The sequence below is a fragment of the Eptatretus burgeri genome, chromosome 10, assembly GCF_056783735.1.
Source record: "Eptatretus burgeri isolate ZD-2024b chromosome 10, Ebu_testis_v1, whole genome shotgun sequence".
NCBI classification, from domain to species: Eukaryota; Metazoa; Chordata; class Myxini; order Myxiniformes; family Myxinidae; genus Eptatretus; species Eptatretus burgeri.
In genome coordinates, this window is record NC_140970.1 from 76,533,043 (window position 1) to 76,550,542 (window position 17,500).

The 17,500-nt window shown below is 40.7% G+C and overlaps 1 protein-coding gene across 5 annotated transcripts in view; it reads left to right on the top strand.

Annotated features, from left to right (window-relative positions):
• The window catches only part of LOC147018905 (ephrin type-B receptor 2-like), a 245,289-nt gene that overhangs the window by 180,303 nt on the left and 47,486 nt on the right, over positions 1-17,500 (top strand). For 3 of the 5 annotated variants that reach the window (XM_085899013.1, XM_085899015.1, XM_085899016.1), the window contains exons 6-7: positions 2,431-2,508; positions 14,455-14,579. In XM_085899013.1, the coding sequence (XP_085755139.1) occupies positions 2,431-2,508; positions 14,455-14,579 (203 nt within the window). The remainder of the gene's footprint in view (positions 1-2,430; positions 2,509-14,454; positions 14,580-17,500) is intronic. The other 2 variants (XM_085899014.1, XM_085899017.1) reach the window with 1 other exon arrangement.

The following is a 17,500-nucleotide window of genomic DNA, read 5'->3' on the forward strand; positions in this document are numbered from 1 at the left end:
ATGGTTTCCCCCACATTCAGGAAATACCACCTGAATGAAAGTACTATTTGAATGACAGATTTCTCCTTAGCAATGGCAGGTAAAAAGTACCCACTGAGCAAAACTGAGTCACTGAAAATGTAGACACAGTGCATGCACAAAAGGCCTGGAGAGCATTCATACGTCACTTCAAAAATGTCGCCTATTGCGGAGCGATCTTAAGCATTCTCACAACCAAGTGCTGTCAATCCAGATAATTTTTCAAAAGATAATTTTAAAGAAACGCTGGATTACTAGACGTGGAATTGCTGAGGAATTGTGTGTCACTGGTGGAAGTGTGGAACCCATCTTTCATTCTCACATCATATAGAATACGGTTTGTGCAATGTGGGTACCAAAGGGTCTCAACTTTTATCTGAAGGCAACTTGTGTGAACATTGCAATAAGGCTCATGAAATGTGATCAGAGGGTTGATCATGAAAATTGTGACACGTGATAAGACCTAGGTTGATCACTAAAGATTACTTGCAATGAGCTGGCATAGAGTGTATATGGTCTTGGTCCCTTACCACCAAAAAGGTTCAAAGTTTAGCGCTCAGTCTGTAAGCTTATGGAAATAATATTTTGGGAACTTAATGGTTACCCTTTGAACCCTGAGCTCCTTGGACTTTCAGCTCCCCCACCTTGGGCTCCCTGGAGAAAAATCCGGCCGCTCAGGAATATGGAGGTTTGAATAGCGGTTGGTAAAACGACCATGAGGGTTAAAAGGGTTAAACACAATTTTCAGCATTTTAAAGGAAAGAGTGGCAATTCCAAAATTGTTAACCACAATTGTTGTGTTCCGAGCAGCCATTTTATCCGGTACCAAAACCTACTACGTGCATTTAGAAGCCCCTACATGATCTTCCCAATGCTGCTAAGGAGCACCTAAGCCAGATACGGTGACTCCCTCAGGGAAGTCTGCCTGGTACATGTTGCTCTCATGCAAATAATATCTGGTGCAAGCTTTGTGTATTTTCACCTCATGAAGATGTCCTCTGTCAAGGAATTGGAACCCATTACGGCCTTGTTGGTCATGATGAACATCAACATTTTGCGAATTACAGGGATCCATTAAATAAATAACCAAGTCTGTCATGATCACAGGAGGCACCTACGCAAGGTTCAAAGTCCATTGACTCGTAGCGATCTGTTATGGGTTTTGATAGAATGCGCCCATCTGCGATCCTTCAGGCCTTGCACCTGCTTGCATCATCCAGATTTTGCTGTGTGAGCAGCTGCAAGATCTCAGCTTTTTGTGTGAACTGAGAAAGTTCTCCAACTCTTTTGTTATGCAGAGGAAAATCCCTTTCTTTCAGGTACTTTTTGAAGTATCTTAGAAGCTTTGTGAGCCATTTTAGGTAACAATCCTTGTCTCGCACACACGAAATACGGAAACATTCTCCAATCAACATTTACTGCTAAGTGGTTATGTACATGTGCACCAAGCATTCTGGGGGCAGATTACATCATTTTGAAAGTCCCCAATTCACATCCAAGTTTTTAAACTCAATACACCATTTCAACACAACTCTGTGAAAGACATGCCATCATCTGTGAACTTGAGCTAGTTTGGTGTTCTCCTTCACAATGAACCTTAATGCTCCTCATCCGTCCCACAGTAGTGTGACTTTTTTGGCAGCCATCTTTGTTTTACCCAGAATGCACTTCTTGTGTAACTTGCTCACGGTCGGTATTATAGCAGAATAAAGTTTGAACTTTTAACTCTTATTTTAATGAAATCTACAAGAAGTCCACATCTACTTTGGGCACTCCCCACGCACCCACTGGTTTACTTGTTTTGGAAAGAAAACATTGTTCAAAACTACATGCTTGGCCTTTGAAGGTCACGAGTATCAAAGACTCAATGTGTTTTCAAACTTATTTCGGTCACATGTTGAGAACGAAAGCCTGGCACAGGGCAAATTTAGATAACATCCCCCTCGTCGACCCACCCAGAATTAATCGTTTGGCAGATGTACAAAGTATTCCACTCTGATTTCACACCACACTGTTCCAATCTGTTGCATCTTCACAACACAAGCCAAACCATATGATGTTTCTTCGGAAACCAACGTCATTCTTGGCAAGAATTGGATAAGTTGTTATTTATTACATTTTTTTTTTTTTATCCATGTATATATGATTTCACCGACACATGCGAACAATTTTGTCCTCGTTTTGGTTATGTAGGTACCGAGTTAGCCAAACAGCAATGCTACCAGAATATATAAAGGCCTATTTGGAATGTTGCCTTTTCATTTGCTTTTTTTCTCCTTGTTTAACATCTGAACCACCTGCCGTGTTCTCCGGCAGCATGAAAGCCTTGATTACATAAGCGCGTGTGTCTCCCTGTCACCCCCTTCGATGCCCTGCGTGCTTCCATTGCTCCGCCATGCCATCCTGCTTCAGCACCCACCACCTCGCGCCGGCCTACCATTACTAACACTTGGCAGGCTTCTCCACGGCTGCGTGATGCCCCGCACCAAGGTACTGCATTCTCCCCGCATCCTGCAGCTGCTCTCTTCCTGGCCACAAATTATGCAGCTTTGCATCTGTGAATATTACTGCCGTCAATACATCATTTCAATTATCTTTTCCATTCTATTACCCTCATTTCTCTTCTCTTTTTAAATTGCTTTGCTTATTGTGTACTCTTCAAACAGTTTATTTACATTTTCCATTAATTTTATCTTGATTTATTGTTTATTTAATTTATATGAAGGCATTTCAACGATCACATGGGCTTTTGTTTAGACTCAAATCTAAAGTTGTGTGCATAATCACAAAGATGTTCTTTACATTGCTTTTCGAAGAATTCTCCAGTTTTGGACACATTTGTTGTCACATCGCGGTGGAAACTTTCAACCACCTTCATTGCAGTAATTATCTGGGATATGTACGTAGCTCGTGCAGGACATCATTTTTAATAGCCCCATTCATCAACACCTTACTTACTGCCTCTAAGGTGCTCTTTAATGCGGATGTCCTTCACAGGTAATCATCACAATAATGTACTTTGTGGCCAATCATCTGTAAATTTCACAGGCTTGATGTTTTTGTTGTCCATAAATCTCGGAATTTTTTTTGTTGTAAACAAGGTCAAGGTTCATGGAAGAGTGAGTACATTGAACGGATCAGGATGCAACAGGACAAAAACAACAGTAGAGAGCGGGAGGTAACACCAACAGCAGGGTTGAAGGACAAAAGAGAGGAGATTTGGACAGACAATGGGTGTAGGGGAGGATGCACAGGGTGGACAAGATGGAGACAAAAGCAAACAATCAGGAAGGAAAAATGTGGAAGGAGATGGGCCTGGGAGTGATGGGGGAGGAGGAGAGTGGTAATGAGGATTGGAAATGTTGTGGTTTGGATGGAGGGTGATCTGAGATGGTGGTGAACAGCTGTCTTGAAGAGTTGGACAGAAGAATGAGATTAAAGCAGATGTGAAAGTTGATTATACAGGTGGGAAAAAAAAGAGGAACAAATAGTGGAGGTGAGCAGTGATTCTGGATTTTGGGAGTTTCACCAGAAGGGGGTTGATTGTGGACCATGTGCGCCATACAGGAACCTGGGAAGACACAAGGCACGTAAAGAGCAGAGGGCGAGAGACCAGAAAAGAGGCAATAGAAGAAAGAGAGACCACCAACCTGTCTGTGATGAGTAAGTGATAGGCCCATAGACTCAGCCTCATCGTGAGACATTCCAATAATCTTGAAGGCTTTGGTTTACACTGCATCAAACTGAGAAAGGTGTGAGGCAGGAGCAACAGCCCAGAGGAGAGCAGTAATCCATCATGCTGTGGATGAAGGTCTTGTAGGTGGAAAGAAGTTCTGGTGTGCAAGGGAAGGGCTTTGTACGATGCAGGATGCCTAGTCGGCTTTTGGCTTTGGAGGCCAACTTTGAAATGTGGTTTGCCCAAGGAAGATAAGGGCTGATTGTGAGACCCATGAGTTTGAGTGACTGAACATCCTCAAGAGGATTGTTAAGGAAGTAGATGGAAGGGTTTGTCAGATGGTCCATATATATATATATATATATATATATATATATATATATATATATATATATATATATATATATATATATATATATATATATAGATAGATAGAGAGAGAGAGAGAGAGAGAGAGAGAGAGAGAGAGAGAGAGAGAGAGAGAGAGAGAGAGAGAGAGAGAGAGAGATATATATATATATATATATATATATATATATATATATATATATATATATATATATATATATATATATATATAGGTTTGTCTGGATTGAAAGACATTCCAAATGTTGGATCAGTTTGGAATTTTGTCAAGGCCTTAAGAGAGGGAAGAGGTCACAACCTGCCTATCTGAAGGATTAGGTATGTCACGGCAGAGGGTGGAGTTATCAGCAAATAGATAAATGGGATTTTCCAGAGTCAAAGAAATCATTTATGAAAATTAGGAATAGGATTGGGCCCAGAACACTGCCTTGTGCCACTCCAGGCTTGGCAGGAAGAATAGATGAAATGATTCTGTTGGGGGCCATACCTTGGCTATGAGAGTGGAGGTGGCCTTTGGTGTCATAGTTAGAGAGTTTGGAAAGCAAGGCGGGATGCCAGACTGTATCAAAAGCTCGAGATATGTTTAGACTCTATAGAGTCAGCCGTGATCTCACTTTTGACTTTGAGGGCTTCCATCCATTGTTGGGAGAGTAGGAGAAGCATGTCCAATGAGGATTGACCTGGTCTGAATCTGAATTGGTGATCTGAAATGAGGTTATTGGAGAAAAGGAAGGGTTTCATATCAACTGAGATAATGGATTCCAATACTTTGCTGATAATTGAAAGTAAACTCATCAATCTGTAGTTGAGGGGGGTGGGGGGGGGTCAGCTTTTGCACCTTTTTTGCAATGCAGTTTTATTGGCTGATTTCCAAGCATATGGAAGATGACCTGGAGCAAATAATAGAGTGAAAAGTGCAGAACGAGGATGTGCAAGTGCAGCAGATCAGATTTTTAGAACACGTGAACCGATTCCATCCAGTCCAGTTGCAGAATCAGTCAAGGGTTGCCAGAAACTTCTCCACCTTTTCAGGTACAGAAGAACCAGAGTCCAGGAGCAGTTGGGTACGACGGGTGGGTGGATCCAGAGAGTGTGAGGTTGATGACAGAAGGTTTGGAAGCAAACACAGAATTGAGGCATTCGACCTTCTCTTGAGTGGAGTCTGCCAAGAGCAGTTGGGCGAGATTGGGTACGGTGGCTACAGAGAGCATGGGGTTGGTGACACAAGGTTTGGAAACAAACTCAGACTCGAAGCATTTGGCGTTCTCACAAGTGTAGTCGGCTGTGGTGTCATTTTAAGAGAGAGAGAGAGACGAGATGGAGTGGGGGGGGGGAGCATACTCTGCAGACAGACTTATGAAGGAAGCACCAGCTTTTAATAGGAGGAAGACATGTTTGATAGTTTATTCTGAAAGGTTTGACAGATATTGTTTTTTGGCTCTCCTGAGAATGAACAAACACTTGTTCCAGCTTTGTGGAATAAACTGAGATTGCTTTCAGTTAGGTTTTCCCTCCAAGAAGAGAAGGCAAGTTGTTTCAGAGCAACTGCCTCACCACATGGTTCAGCATATCAGGAGAGCTAATAAACGATTAACTGATGATGAGATGGGATGAATCTGTGCATAAGAGAGAATAGAATTCTGTGGAAGAATTCCCATGCTGAGTTGATATCAGGAGCAATAGATGTAGAGGACCGGTCCTGAAGTGAGATAGCTGCTTGCAGTCCCTGCCAATAAAACAAAACATTATTTTAATGAGGAATTTCACACTCAGAATGAGGAGAGGAATTGATCATACTCAAGATGAGGAGGGAATTTTAATGAAGAATTTGACGCACAGGATGATTAATCCTGTAATAATATAATTATTCACCTTTTCACACTCTTTATTATATCACTTGCCACGATCTTCATTTTCAGCACATGCTTCAGAGCAGGAAACACGTGATTTGGGGTATTGGTCACTTTCAAGACAAAATAAGATTCCCTATAAGATTGTTAATATACATACATTAATTACTCTGCATCTTCCCAAAAAAATAATAACCCCAGGTCACGGAGGAGGCATCCTCGTATTTTTCCTTTCATCAATTAAATTATTCATGCGTTGTATTTCCTTTTTCATTTTCTCTTTAAACGAATGAATCATTCTCGCAATTATTGAGAATAATATGAATCTTGTATTAATCTTGTGATGATCAATAACCACATGAATCACTCTAATTGTAGTTTCATAATCATAATTATTTTTAGTCTGTACTGTGTGTGTGTGTGTGTGTGTGTGTGTGTGTGTGTGTATGTATATATATGTTTTCATTACACATGCAGTCATACATTGTTCTTACCTCCACCACCTCCTCTCACAATATTATGACTTTCCTACAAACTGAGGATAACAATGCAGCTCCACACCTTTCCTGACGTACTTTCTTCGTGGAATTGCAAGCAATAAATGGAAAAATAAAATAACTCTGACATTTCCTTGACATCTTTAAACCTCCTCATCCTGAGCATTAAATTGCTCATTAAAATAATGATTTTGTTTGGTTGGGTCGGTGGTTCATTCATTGTCTGAAGGACTTACCAGGTGTCAAGGGTAAACGTGATATGTGACAGAAGATATGTGGAGAGGTCATGAGAATTCACCGCTGTACTGTATATTGAACCGTTGGTTGATTAGTTGCACTTTCCATCATTGTGCGATACAAATTAGTCAAGTGATTCTGCCTGATGATGCTCATATTCTCCATTTCATCTGTTAATTCATGACCTTTTTCATTCATGGCAATATCTTCATGAACTTGATGACATTCACATTCCTACTAATGCTAAATGTGTTTATTATCATGCAAGCATTTCTTATGTTTGTTTTTTTTAATTTCATGAAGATGTATTAGTCCCCTTCATTTGTAACAATTTTTTTTTAATTCATGAAAATTGCATCCTTCATTTGCTTTCAAAAAAATTTCAATCGTTTATTGATCTGATTTTTGTTTGAGTTTTTGTTGAATAATAACAGAACGATTGATGGTTTCATGAAAGATTTAAATTTTAACTCAGTTTACGTAAAGTGGGCCGACAGGATAGCTCAGATGCAATGCCGTCTGGGTTTGATGCCAAAACCGACGATAAACTGTCATCATGATGCTTTCTTGTCAAGTCGTTGCACCAATTGGTGTGCCGTCCTTCAGAGAGACATTATATCAGGTGCCCCATCTGCTGATTTTTGCTGGTAAATGTCATTACCAAATTATTGCCCTCGTTAACCTGTCTAAAGGCCCGGTCACACCTTGACGTTTTAGCCAACATATGCCGATTTTTGAATTTTTTTTCTAAAACGCTGGCACACGTTGAATACGTTATGGGTAAGTTTTGATAACATTGAGAGCATGCTGAAAAACACTGCCATACGTCGTTGTACGCTGGCTTCAAACGTTGTACTTTTTGGTTGTCCTCAAATTTTTTCATGCTTGAAATTTCACGACGTATGCCGGCGTATGAGTCAAACGTTCCGCTACGCTGGCCACAAGTTGTATGCACGGTCTGCGATCGTTGACAGACGTCAACACATGCTACTTGTAAGTTAATCATAAGTTTAGACAAGCCGAGGTAATGTTTAGCGTACCCGAAACTTATTTCTAACGTATGGTTAACGTGTTGTTGGCACGTTACGCGATCGTTGCCACACATCGACAGACGTTACTTTTAAGTTACTCATAGGCTGAAAGACGTCGGTATAATGGATCGTCCTTGCGTCAGCGTCCACGGCCACGGCCAGGACACTTATTTGCAGCATTCTTCAAACTTTTCTTTGGCATGACGAGGATGTTCACACTTCGATGTCTAGCTTGGCTATGATTCCAATTGTCCATCGGCAGCGTCTATTTAAAATAGTCGAGTTTGAGCGTTTTAACACGTTCAGAAAAAACGCTTCAAATTTCCAAACCCCAGCATCAAAAAACAAAGGCGAGTGACAGCAATTTAAATCGTTCATTGTAAACAATGAAAATAGTTGAGTGGTACCGTTTAAAAGTCGTTGAGTGTAAAAAAAATCCAATTGTTGAGCGCAAGCATCTACTTTCAATAGTGGAGATGCAGCCATTTAAATCGTTGAGTGGCAGCCTATGAATAGCAAACCCCACGTCACCGGCAAAGATAAACTGCCGCACGATATGGATAAGTTAGGCTATCGTTGGGCATAGTTTGTGAACGCCGGCTTCACGATAATTATTCGTTGTTATATCGCATCTATAAGTAATCAAAGCGCTCTATGCACATTATTAGTTCATTGTACATTTGTCCAACCCGTTATGAATAGACCTAATTCGTAAAAACAAGCTATAGCTCATTGTTGAAAAAGCCCAATAAAAAATTAGCCGCGAAGAACTTCGAACAATGGTGAAAAGATGTCTCCTACCCGTGGACACGCGGACGCAAGGAGGATCCATCATAACCCACACCCTCCCCCTCACACTCACCTACTACTGCCAACATGAACAAACTACTACTAATACTAATACTAATACTAATACTGATACTGATACTGATACTGATACTGATACTGATACTGTTACTGCTGACATGGACATCGACTCAAAAACACTGTTGGGTTCCCCTTTTATGAGCAGCATTTTTATATACCAATTCCCAAAACCGCTGGGAACACGTCTTTATATGGCAGTTGTAAGCTAGAAACACGTTCATTTATTTTTTTTGTCGACTGGAAGACGTCATTGGAATACGTCTACATACGTCGATGTGTGTTGGGACTACGTAAAGAATTGGTTCAAAGCACGTCAAACATAAGTTAGAAATAAGTTTCGCGTAAAAAAGACATTACCGCGACGTGTTTTGACTTATGAGTAGCTTCTAAGTAGCGTTTGTGGACGTGTGTAAGCGTCCACATATCGTGTGTAAAACTTATCCCCATCGCATGCGGAACGTGTGTCATACGCCGAGTACGTCGTAAAATTTTGAACATGTTTAAAATTTCTTGACGTACTCTACTTACTACGACGTATGATAGCGTACTTTAGCGTTCTACTCACGTATACCAAACTTACTCATACCGTATTTGACGTGCCCCAACGTTTTAGACACATTTTTCTTCGGTCGGCATACGCTGGCAAGATCGCCAAGGTGTGACCGCGATGTTGTCACTTCCATTTCTACGGCAGTTATGATTCGAATCGTTGTGCGTCAGCCTTTTAATAGGCTACGTCACGACATCGTCGGCGATGCGTGCAACGCGCTATGCCTAAGTTAGACTATAATTGGGCATCGGTTGTGTAGGCCGACAACAGGTTCAGCATTCGTTGGTATAAGTTATCTATAACACAACGAAACGTTCTGTGTCCATTACCAATGCGTTATACATAAGACCAAGTCACTATGAATACGTCCAAATCTTTAAAAAAAAAACATCAAAAGTTCAACGTAAGCCAGCGTTTTACATACATTTTAATACGTTGCCATCGCTGGCTAAAACGTCAAGGTGTGACCGGGCCTTAAGGTTTGGTCTCAGCCACAGAGACATTGATAACATGTCGTCAGTGTCCTGTTGCACTCTGTAAAAGTGTAGAGGCAAATTAATACATTGTGGAATGTTCAGCATGACATCCTTTTGAATAGAGTCCAGTGATATATCAATATACCGGTTATGTTGGTGTAGTTTTTCATATTGATATACCGGAATTGGAAATTTGAATATACTGAAAAAAAAAAAATATATATATATATATATATATATATATATATATATATATATATATATATATATATATATATATAAATATATATATATATATATATATATATATATATATATATATATATATATATATATATATATATATATATATATATCGAAAAAAATCGGAATTAAAAAAATATCGGTATATCCATAAAAAATATCGGTATATCCACAAAAATATCGGTATATCACAAACAAAGGTGTTTACAATCCTTAAATATACCATACATTATTTCAAAAGCTTTGATGCACTTGGCGACACCTGAAACAGTGGAATGTCAAGACGTGCATCAGGAAGTAGGTACAGTCGGTTTTAACTTTTAACCCTCAACACCCAAACACCGTACAAGCAATTGAGTTTTCATTTGCCCTTGCAGATGTTACTTTAAAGCAATTGGTTATTTTATATGAATCAGGTATGCTTTCGAAAGCCTGTGCTAATAACCGACATGATAACCCGCGATACCGATATTGGCCTGTGCCGATTACCGATATTGATAATGTACATGTCGTCATCGTGTGTGCCAATATCGGGCACTGAGCTAGCTTTTTACTGAGCTATATTTATATAACTCTTTACTGAGCGATAATATTTACTGAGATAGCTAGCCGAGCACTCACCTGCTCCGAGGATTAATGGTCATTGACGATGATCTTTAGAAATTATCCTGCAAGAATAATGTAAGCAAAGGACAAAACTGAATCTCTTTTTACTCTCTTTATCAACCAATTTCTCCATCATATGAAAAAAAATGCCATAATTAGTAAAGATCCAGTGCATGATGTATGCCGTGAATTACCATGTGTCAATGATATGTATGTCATATATGAATACGTAATGCACAATTCGACCACCATTACATATTTTTGGAACCTGCATAAAAATATATTATCCCAAAATACTGGTATATACTGGTCTGAGCATACTGATATATCCTTATTGGGAAGAAAAAAATTGATACTGATGGAGCCTACTTTTAAATTGTGTTGTGTGGGTGTTTTTTTTTTTTTTACACGCTGTGGTTTCCTCTTCCTGATTGTGGTTTCTTGGTGAGTGTAAATGGTTTTCTCATGTACATGAGTACCTTTCCAAAAACGAAGAAAACCGCACTGAATCTCTCTCTCGTCTAACCGTTGATGTTGGTCCTTACCTACACTGTTAATGTTTCGTACATCTGTTTCTGCGTCTTTTTCTCCTTAACACCCTCGCCATTATCTCTTCGTTCTCTCATTTATTTTTCCTCCTCACACTCAACTTCATCATGCTTCTCCCTTTTTCAAATCAACCGCCTCTCCCCCAGCCACTTGCAAAAAATATTTAAAAAAAAACAAATTGTTAAACAAAAAACAACAAATTCCCCTCACTTATTCTCTCAATATTTTCCATATGCCCCTAACTTCACTTATTCTTAATCATCCGACTCACGAGTTAATACTCAAAACCTCTTCCTTACTTCCTTTCTAATACTCAGCTTATTTAAAATGACATTTTAAAATGTTTCATCTCCTTTCAATACCCTTTACAAATGCCCTGCTCACATTTCTTCTCTTTCCTTCATGGTTAACTCACAAAGCCATGCCCCATGTCTTTTTCATAATATGAAGCGCTACTCTCCTTCATGCTGTTAGCCACTTTTCCCTCAGCTGATTGAGAAGTCTGTCTTCATTTGACTGAACTTGGGATCCAGCAAAGAAACCCTGTTTGAAGAATGTTGCCTCACAGCTGTTGAGCTCATGCTTTGATTCCACATTAACAGTATGCACCCCACATTGTACACGACAAGTCATACCGCCCTCACTACATGTCCTGTGACCCCTTGATTCTTCATAAGCAATAGGTGCAGGTGGCATCAATGCCCACCTTCTCAAATCCTGATTTGTTACTCTTGCTTCTCTTTAGTCTGCTCTCTCAGCTGTCCTTCGCCTTAAGCAGTCTATTTTCTGCCAGGAAGTTGGATAACATCACTCACCTTGACAAGAAGGACGCAAAAACGAATTGTCTGAACTACAGGCTAGCAACAAGAAATATGGACCTTCTTAAAGACTATTGACAGCTTTCATCGGCAGAGAAAGCAACAATAGATTTTCCCAAACAGGAGTTCAGAAAGCATAAGTTTACCTCTATAAGATAAAGGTGAGGGTCACATTTCAGGTATTACCCTTTATTAGAGCAAATCCATCATCCATCATCACTACCGACATCATCTCTCCTCTTTTCAAATAACCTGATCTCTCACCATCACTTTGGATTCCATCTTAGTAACATAATTTTTGACATGCTGCTGCTTTTCTCTCACCAATGGTTGGAGGCCCTAAATCTCAAACAAAAGGTCAGGACCATCTCTCTGAACATATCTCAGGCATTTGACAGAGTCGAACATCCTGCTCTGCTTGACAAGTTTGCTGCTTGTGAGATACAAGGCTGCCTTCATACCCGAGTTCTTTCACTCACGCAGTCAACACGTTGCTAACAATGTAATCCTCTCCTGCCCTCTCCTCTCCCACTGAAGGCGGGTGTGCACCAAAGCAGCATCTTTGGCCCAGTCTTGTTCCGAAAATAAATAAGCAACCTCTCTGATGCTTTGGTAAACCTTTTCCATTTTGCAGATTACTCTACATTGTGCTGTGCTATCGCCAATTTCACCAGAAAGCAGAGAGCAGCCGTGTGTGTGTGTTTGTGTGTGTGTCTACTGATTTGGAATTGATTTTAATGCTGGTCTGACAAATGGAACATCTTTCAATCCTGGCAAATCTCAGTTTCACCCTGTCACTCCAGAAAAATTGTCAAATGAACTCACCTACCTATATGCACAGTTAGCTACTTCAGAGGTTCAGTCTCTTGAACCTTCATTCCACATCATCACCTTTGACCTTTATTGGGCAAACCAGATAGCAAAGCTTGGGTCGAAAGTCAGCCACAGACCAGGCATCCTCCGTTATTCAAGGTCATTCCTTGATAAATCAGAATTACTCACAGCTTCCAAGCCCTTAATTCACAGTTCAATGGAGTACTACTCTCCCCAGTGGTCTTGTGCCCCCACTTCACATCTATCTTTCAAGGATTTTTGTAGAATCGAAAGCTCTCATCATTATTGGCATCTCAAGTGAGAAGCAGGTGGCTTGTTGCTCTCATATTACAGCAGGTTGCTGGCTTTTTTGTGCCTCTCTTTGTGTCTTGCTCCTTCTACTCTTTAGACACTCCACAGCTCCTTCAACATGCAGGCCTAATTGTTGACCCTCCTTAATTAATTAATCATTAATCCCCTCCTGGTTAAATCCAGGCTTACCATACACCTCCACTTTTTTGTTAATCTTTTCTGCCATTCCTGAAACTGCCTTTCTGAAGCTGTTCAATCCCACTCTTTCCTTCAGGAATTTAAGTTGGTGGTGCACCATCATCTCAAGTCATCACCCACCTATGCCTTCGATCTTTTCTACTCTCATTAACCTAATGTAACCTCTAAACCTGAGCCTCATACTTATCACCTGTTTCCTTCCCTGCTCTCTCTTCATTCTCTTAGTTGCTGCACTTGCTGCTATATTGTCCCAATATATAGATGAGGGGCAGTCAATAAGTAACCTTAAAATAACGATATAAATTCGAGAATGTAATGTATGTAGTTGTAGATGACATATGTTATATCGATGGTGAAGAGTCAAGTTTTGCCTGTCTTAGATCTGGCAACATTGAGTGTATGACGTCAGTAGAGCAGTTCCAAGATGGCGGCCCCCTTGGAAGCATGCACCAGAGAGAAGCAACGTTCTGTCCTCCGTTTCTTGGGAAGTAAGGGTGTGAATTCCAGTGAAATCCATCGCAGAATAAAAATGCAATATGGTGACGCATGTTTATTGCTGCAGCAGTTGTACGACTGGGACAGGAAGTTTAAAAGTGGAGTTCTTTCAGTTTGGATGTGAGTTGTCTGAGCACCAACCTTGCAGACACTTTGTGGAACCCCAGCATGTTGTGAATGATGTGGTGTGCTGAACCACGGATAATGTTAAATTTGGAGACCACTTCATCCAGCACAATGTGCTGGCTTTCCCTCAGCATGTGCTCAACTCCTGCAACCATTTCTGGCGTGTCAGCTGTGCGAGGCTGGCCCGAGCGAGCAGCGTCTGCCACACTGGACACTCCACTTTTAAACTTCCTATCCCAGTCATACACATGCTGCAGTGATAAACATGCATCATCATATTGCATTTTCATTCTGCGATGGATTTCACTGGGATTCACACCCTCACGTCCCAAGAAACAGATGACGCAACGTTGCTCCTCCCTGGTGCATGCTTAGAAGGGAGCCGCCCTCTTGGAACTGCTCTACTGACGTCATATGCTCAATGTTGCCAGATCTACAACAGGCAAAACATGACTCTTACCCATAGATATAACATATGTCGTCCACAACTACACACATTAGATTCTCAAATTTATATCAACATTTTAAGGTTACTTATTGACTGCCCCGTATATTCCATTGGTGTTTCCCCCTTTCCATTTTGTTCCCTTCCATTCTGCTCTTGCTCTTCCATGGGCCTCAATCATGTATACAAAAAAAGTTAAAAATGACTATGGTGTGAAAGGGCAGGCCAGGCCTTGTCCTATGATGATTCCATTCTAACCTCTCCTGTTTCCTATATCGCAGCACCTTCACAAGTCTCAATTATCCACCACGTGAGCTCCACCATGAACTCCATTAAGCTCTCTTGGCCCCAACCTGAGCAGCCCAACGGGATTATCTTGGACTATGAAGTGCGCTACGTGGAGAAGGTAGGCCATCTGCCACAGTGTTTTGAACACATGGAGAGGTATGGGGCATAAGGGTGTGCAGAGGGATTGGGGTGGTGGGGAGACGGGGTATTTGATGGGTAGCGTGCAAAGGATAGCTTACTCAAAATGTCAGTGCCATAGATTACTACACTGAAGAGGCAGCTTTTTATTTTCACTTGTGAATGTTTACTACCACTCTCTTGTTGGACAACCACCTCAAATGTAACAGAAATATTGCCAAAATCTTTTTTTTTTTACATCAAGAACATAAGATATATCAGAAAGATAAAGGGATTGAAATATGAGTTCATCAAAGCTACTGCAATACACATGTGAAGAGCCAGCATGATCTTTTGAAGTCCTCACTGACATTTGGCCATATTTGACCTTGGCTTTGGCCTATTATAGAAAGTAAGTTCGTGTCCCCCAATAATGCAAAAAAAAAACATTCAACGACACAATAATTAGGTATCTACATATTGTGGACGGATGAAGGGAAATAACATAATATGCCCCAGAGACCGGTTGAAGTGAAGTTCACACAAACTTATCCATTGCTGGCTGAAATATAGATAAACAACATGAAGAATAACAAAGGGTAGTCAAAACCCAAATGGGTTCAATAGCAATTGGAGATAAAATTTGAGATGAGAGAGAGAAAGAGAGAGAGAGGGAGAGAGAGGCAGGGGGAGGGGTAGAGGTTGCGGTAGATGTTTAAAGGCAAGGAAATAAAAAGAGCAGTAAATGCAGAATACAAAATGATACGAATAGAAATGCTTCCTATCAATAAATCAACCACACCTGTCGGAGATTGAACCAAGTGGGGGTAGCCTCGACCATAACTATCAACTACTACTACTACCACTAAACCGCGAACCCATCTGAGGGGTGATGCTACCCCCTTGGGGGTTGACCCTTTTGCACTTTGTTTCCTCTGGGATAGGGGACATTCAAGGTTAGGACAGGAGTTTGGAATTTCGCTATCATGGTGCCGGCAATTGCTCACCTACTCTTCGCGAAGGACAATATGGGATCTTTAACATCCATCAACTAATGCCGGCAGACGAGATGGTCGCTAAATATCCATCCGAGGAACGGTACATACATTGATCAATCACCCTGCCTGTGAAACACCTTAGAGGTGAGTGTACATACCTGTTGGCCATCCTGCCAGCTCACTAACTATAAAGAGCTCTGGAAAGTGCTCATAAACATATTCATGGGGAACTCTCCTGTATTAATCAAACCAACGAGGATGGAGTGTGAATGTGCTCCTCACAGGTCGTTTCGCTTTCTCAGTCTGCAACTTGCGAACAATATTAATAACTCAAACTACTTTCCTTTTATGAATCGCACTTCTTTATCAATCCAAAGTTTTTATTTTTCATGCAAAATTTTTTCGACTTCTATTCGTATTTAGAATATTGAAAACCCACACAGTTTAAAGCAGAGGCCAAAACACGTGAAATGCTGACCAATATCGTGGAAATTGGGAATTAAATTAACCAATGCCAATAAAATTTGCACTTCGTCATTATTTCCACTTAACTATTCCAATTCTCATTGATATCTGACAAGATGGTGCAGAGATGACACATTTACCTTTGAGGGTTCCATTCCCGACCCGACTGTGCACTGTCGGATTGGTGCTTTGCAGGCAGTGTGTTGCATCGCAAGGTGCACCACCTTTCTGGTAGATGACAAGCCCGAGGACCCGTGTGCTAGCAGTAGATGGTAGATGCTAAGGGTTCCATGGTGTATTTCGCAAAGAGTGCGTGAGTTATCGCCGGAAACCTGAATATATTACATCTTGCTTCCCAACTCACCAGCCAAACGTCAGGCATGGCCAGCCAGATCGTGAAAGACTTGTCCCAACCTTCTGCCTCGGCCAACCCCACAAGAACAGTGAGATTGATTTGTGTCTTGAAATACGTACGAGTAGTATTTGTAGTAGTCTTCCTATCGTCAATTAAATATATAAATAACGACCGGCATTTATGGATGTTGTGGCAGCAAGGTATCAGGGTGAGAGGCGAGTGGAATGAGATGAGTTTCATCCGAACGGTTGTCCTGCTCCCAATGTTACTTACACACCGTAAGTCATCTATTTGTCATCGCCCCCTTCACTCCAAAGTGCAAACAAATGATAACAAAAGCGGCTCTTGCTTTGAAAGCATTTGATGAGGAATAAAGTTTGATTGTCGAGGTGGAAAAGTTGTCATTTTCTTTCAATTTTCACAAACTAGCTCACACTGTTGGCAATGGTTATCAGAGCTGGAGTTAAAAATTGAACCACATTTCACTCGAACCTCTGACTGCGCATTTGTTAAAGATAAATGTTTCCTTCGCCAAACTGTCCTGATTGTAAAAATGTGTTCTTCTTGGGTTTTCAAATGTCTGTTCTTGTTTTGGGGGTTTTGAGCAAAACGTTGTGGGGTCGAGCACACTTTATGTACTTTTTGAACACTTACTTTTTGAACACTTACTTTTTGAACAATTACTTTTTGAACAATTAAGGTACTTCACAAGTTCATATATTCATTATAGCTAGTCGATTTGCCTTGAGATACTCGTTTTGTACGGGCGTGTTTCTTGCATGTTAAAAAGGACTCGTGCATAATTTATATTTACCCATACCATGCGGACCATAAAATTTGAACAAATAATTAAAAACGTGAAGGATATGTGCAAGAGGAGGATTAAGCAAATGATCGATCATCCAATCATGTGAAATAAATCAAAGTTGTTTAGATGATGCACAATAGGTACCGAAATTGGCCAAGTTGTCAGGACATTGAAGGACGCAGAGGTAGCGCACCTATCTACGAGCTGTCTCGTCTGGTTTTCATTACCGATACGACCATGAAATGTCGGAATAGTTCTTCACGTGAAGGGCATCACAAAATGTGCCATCCCTCAGA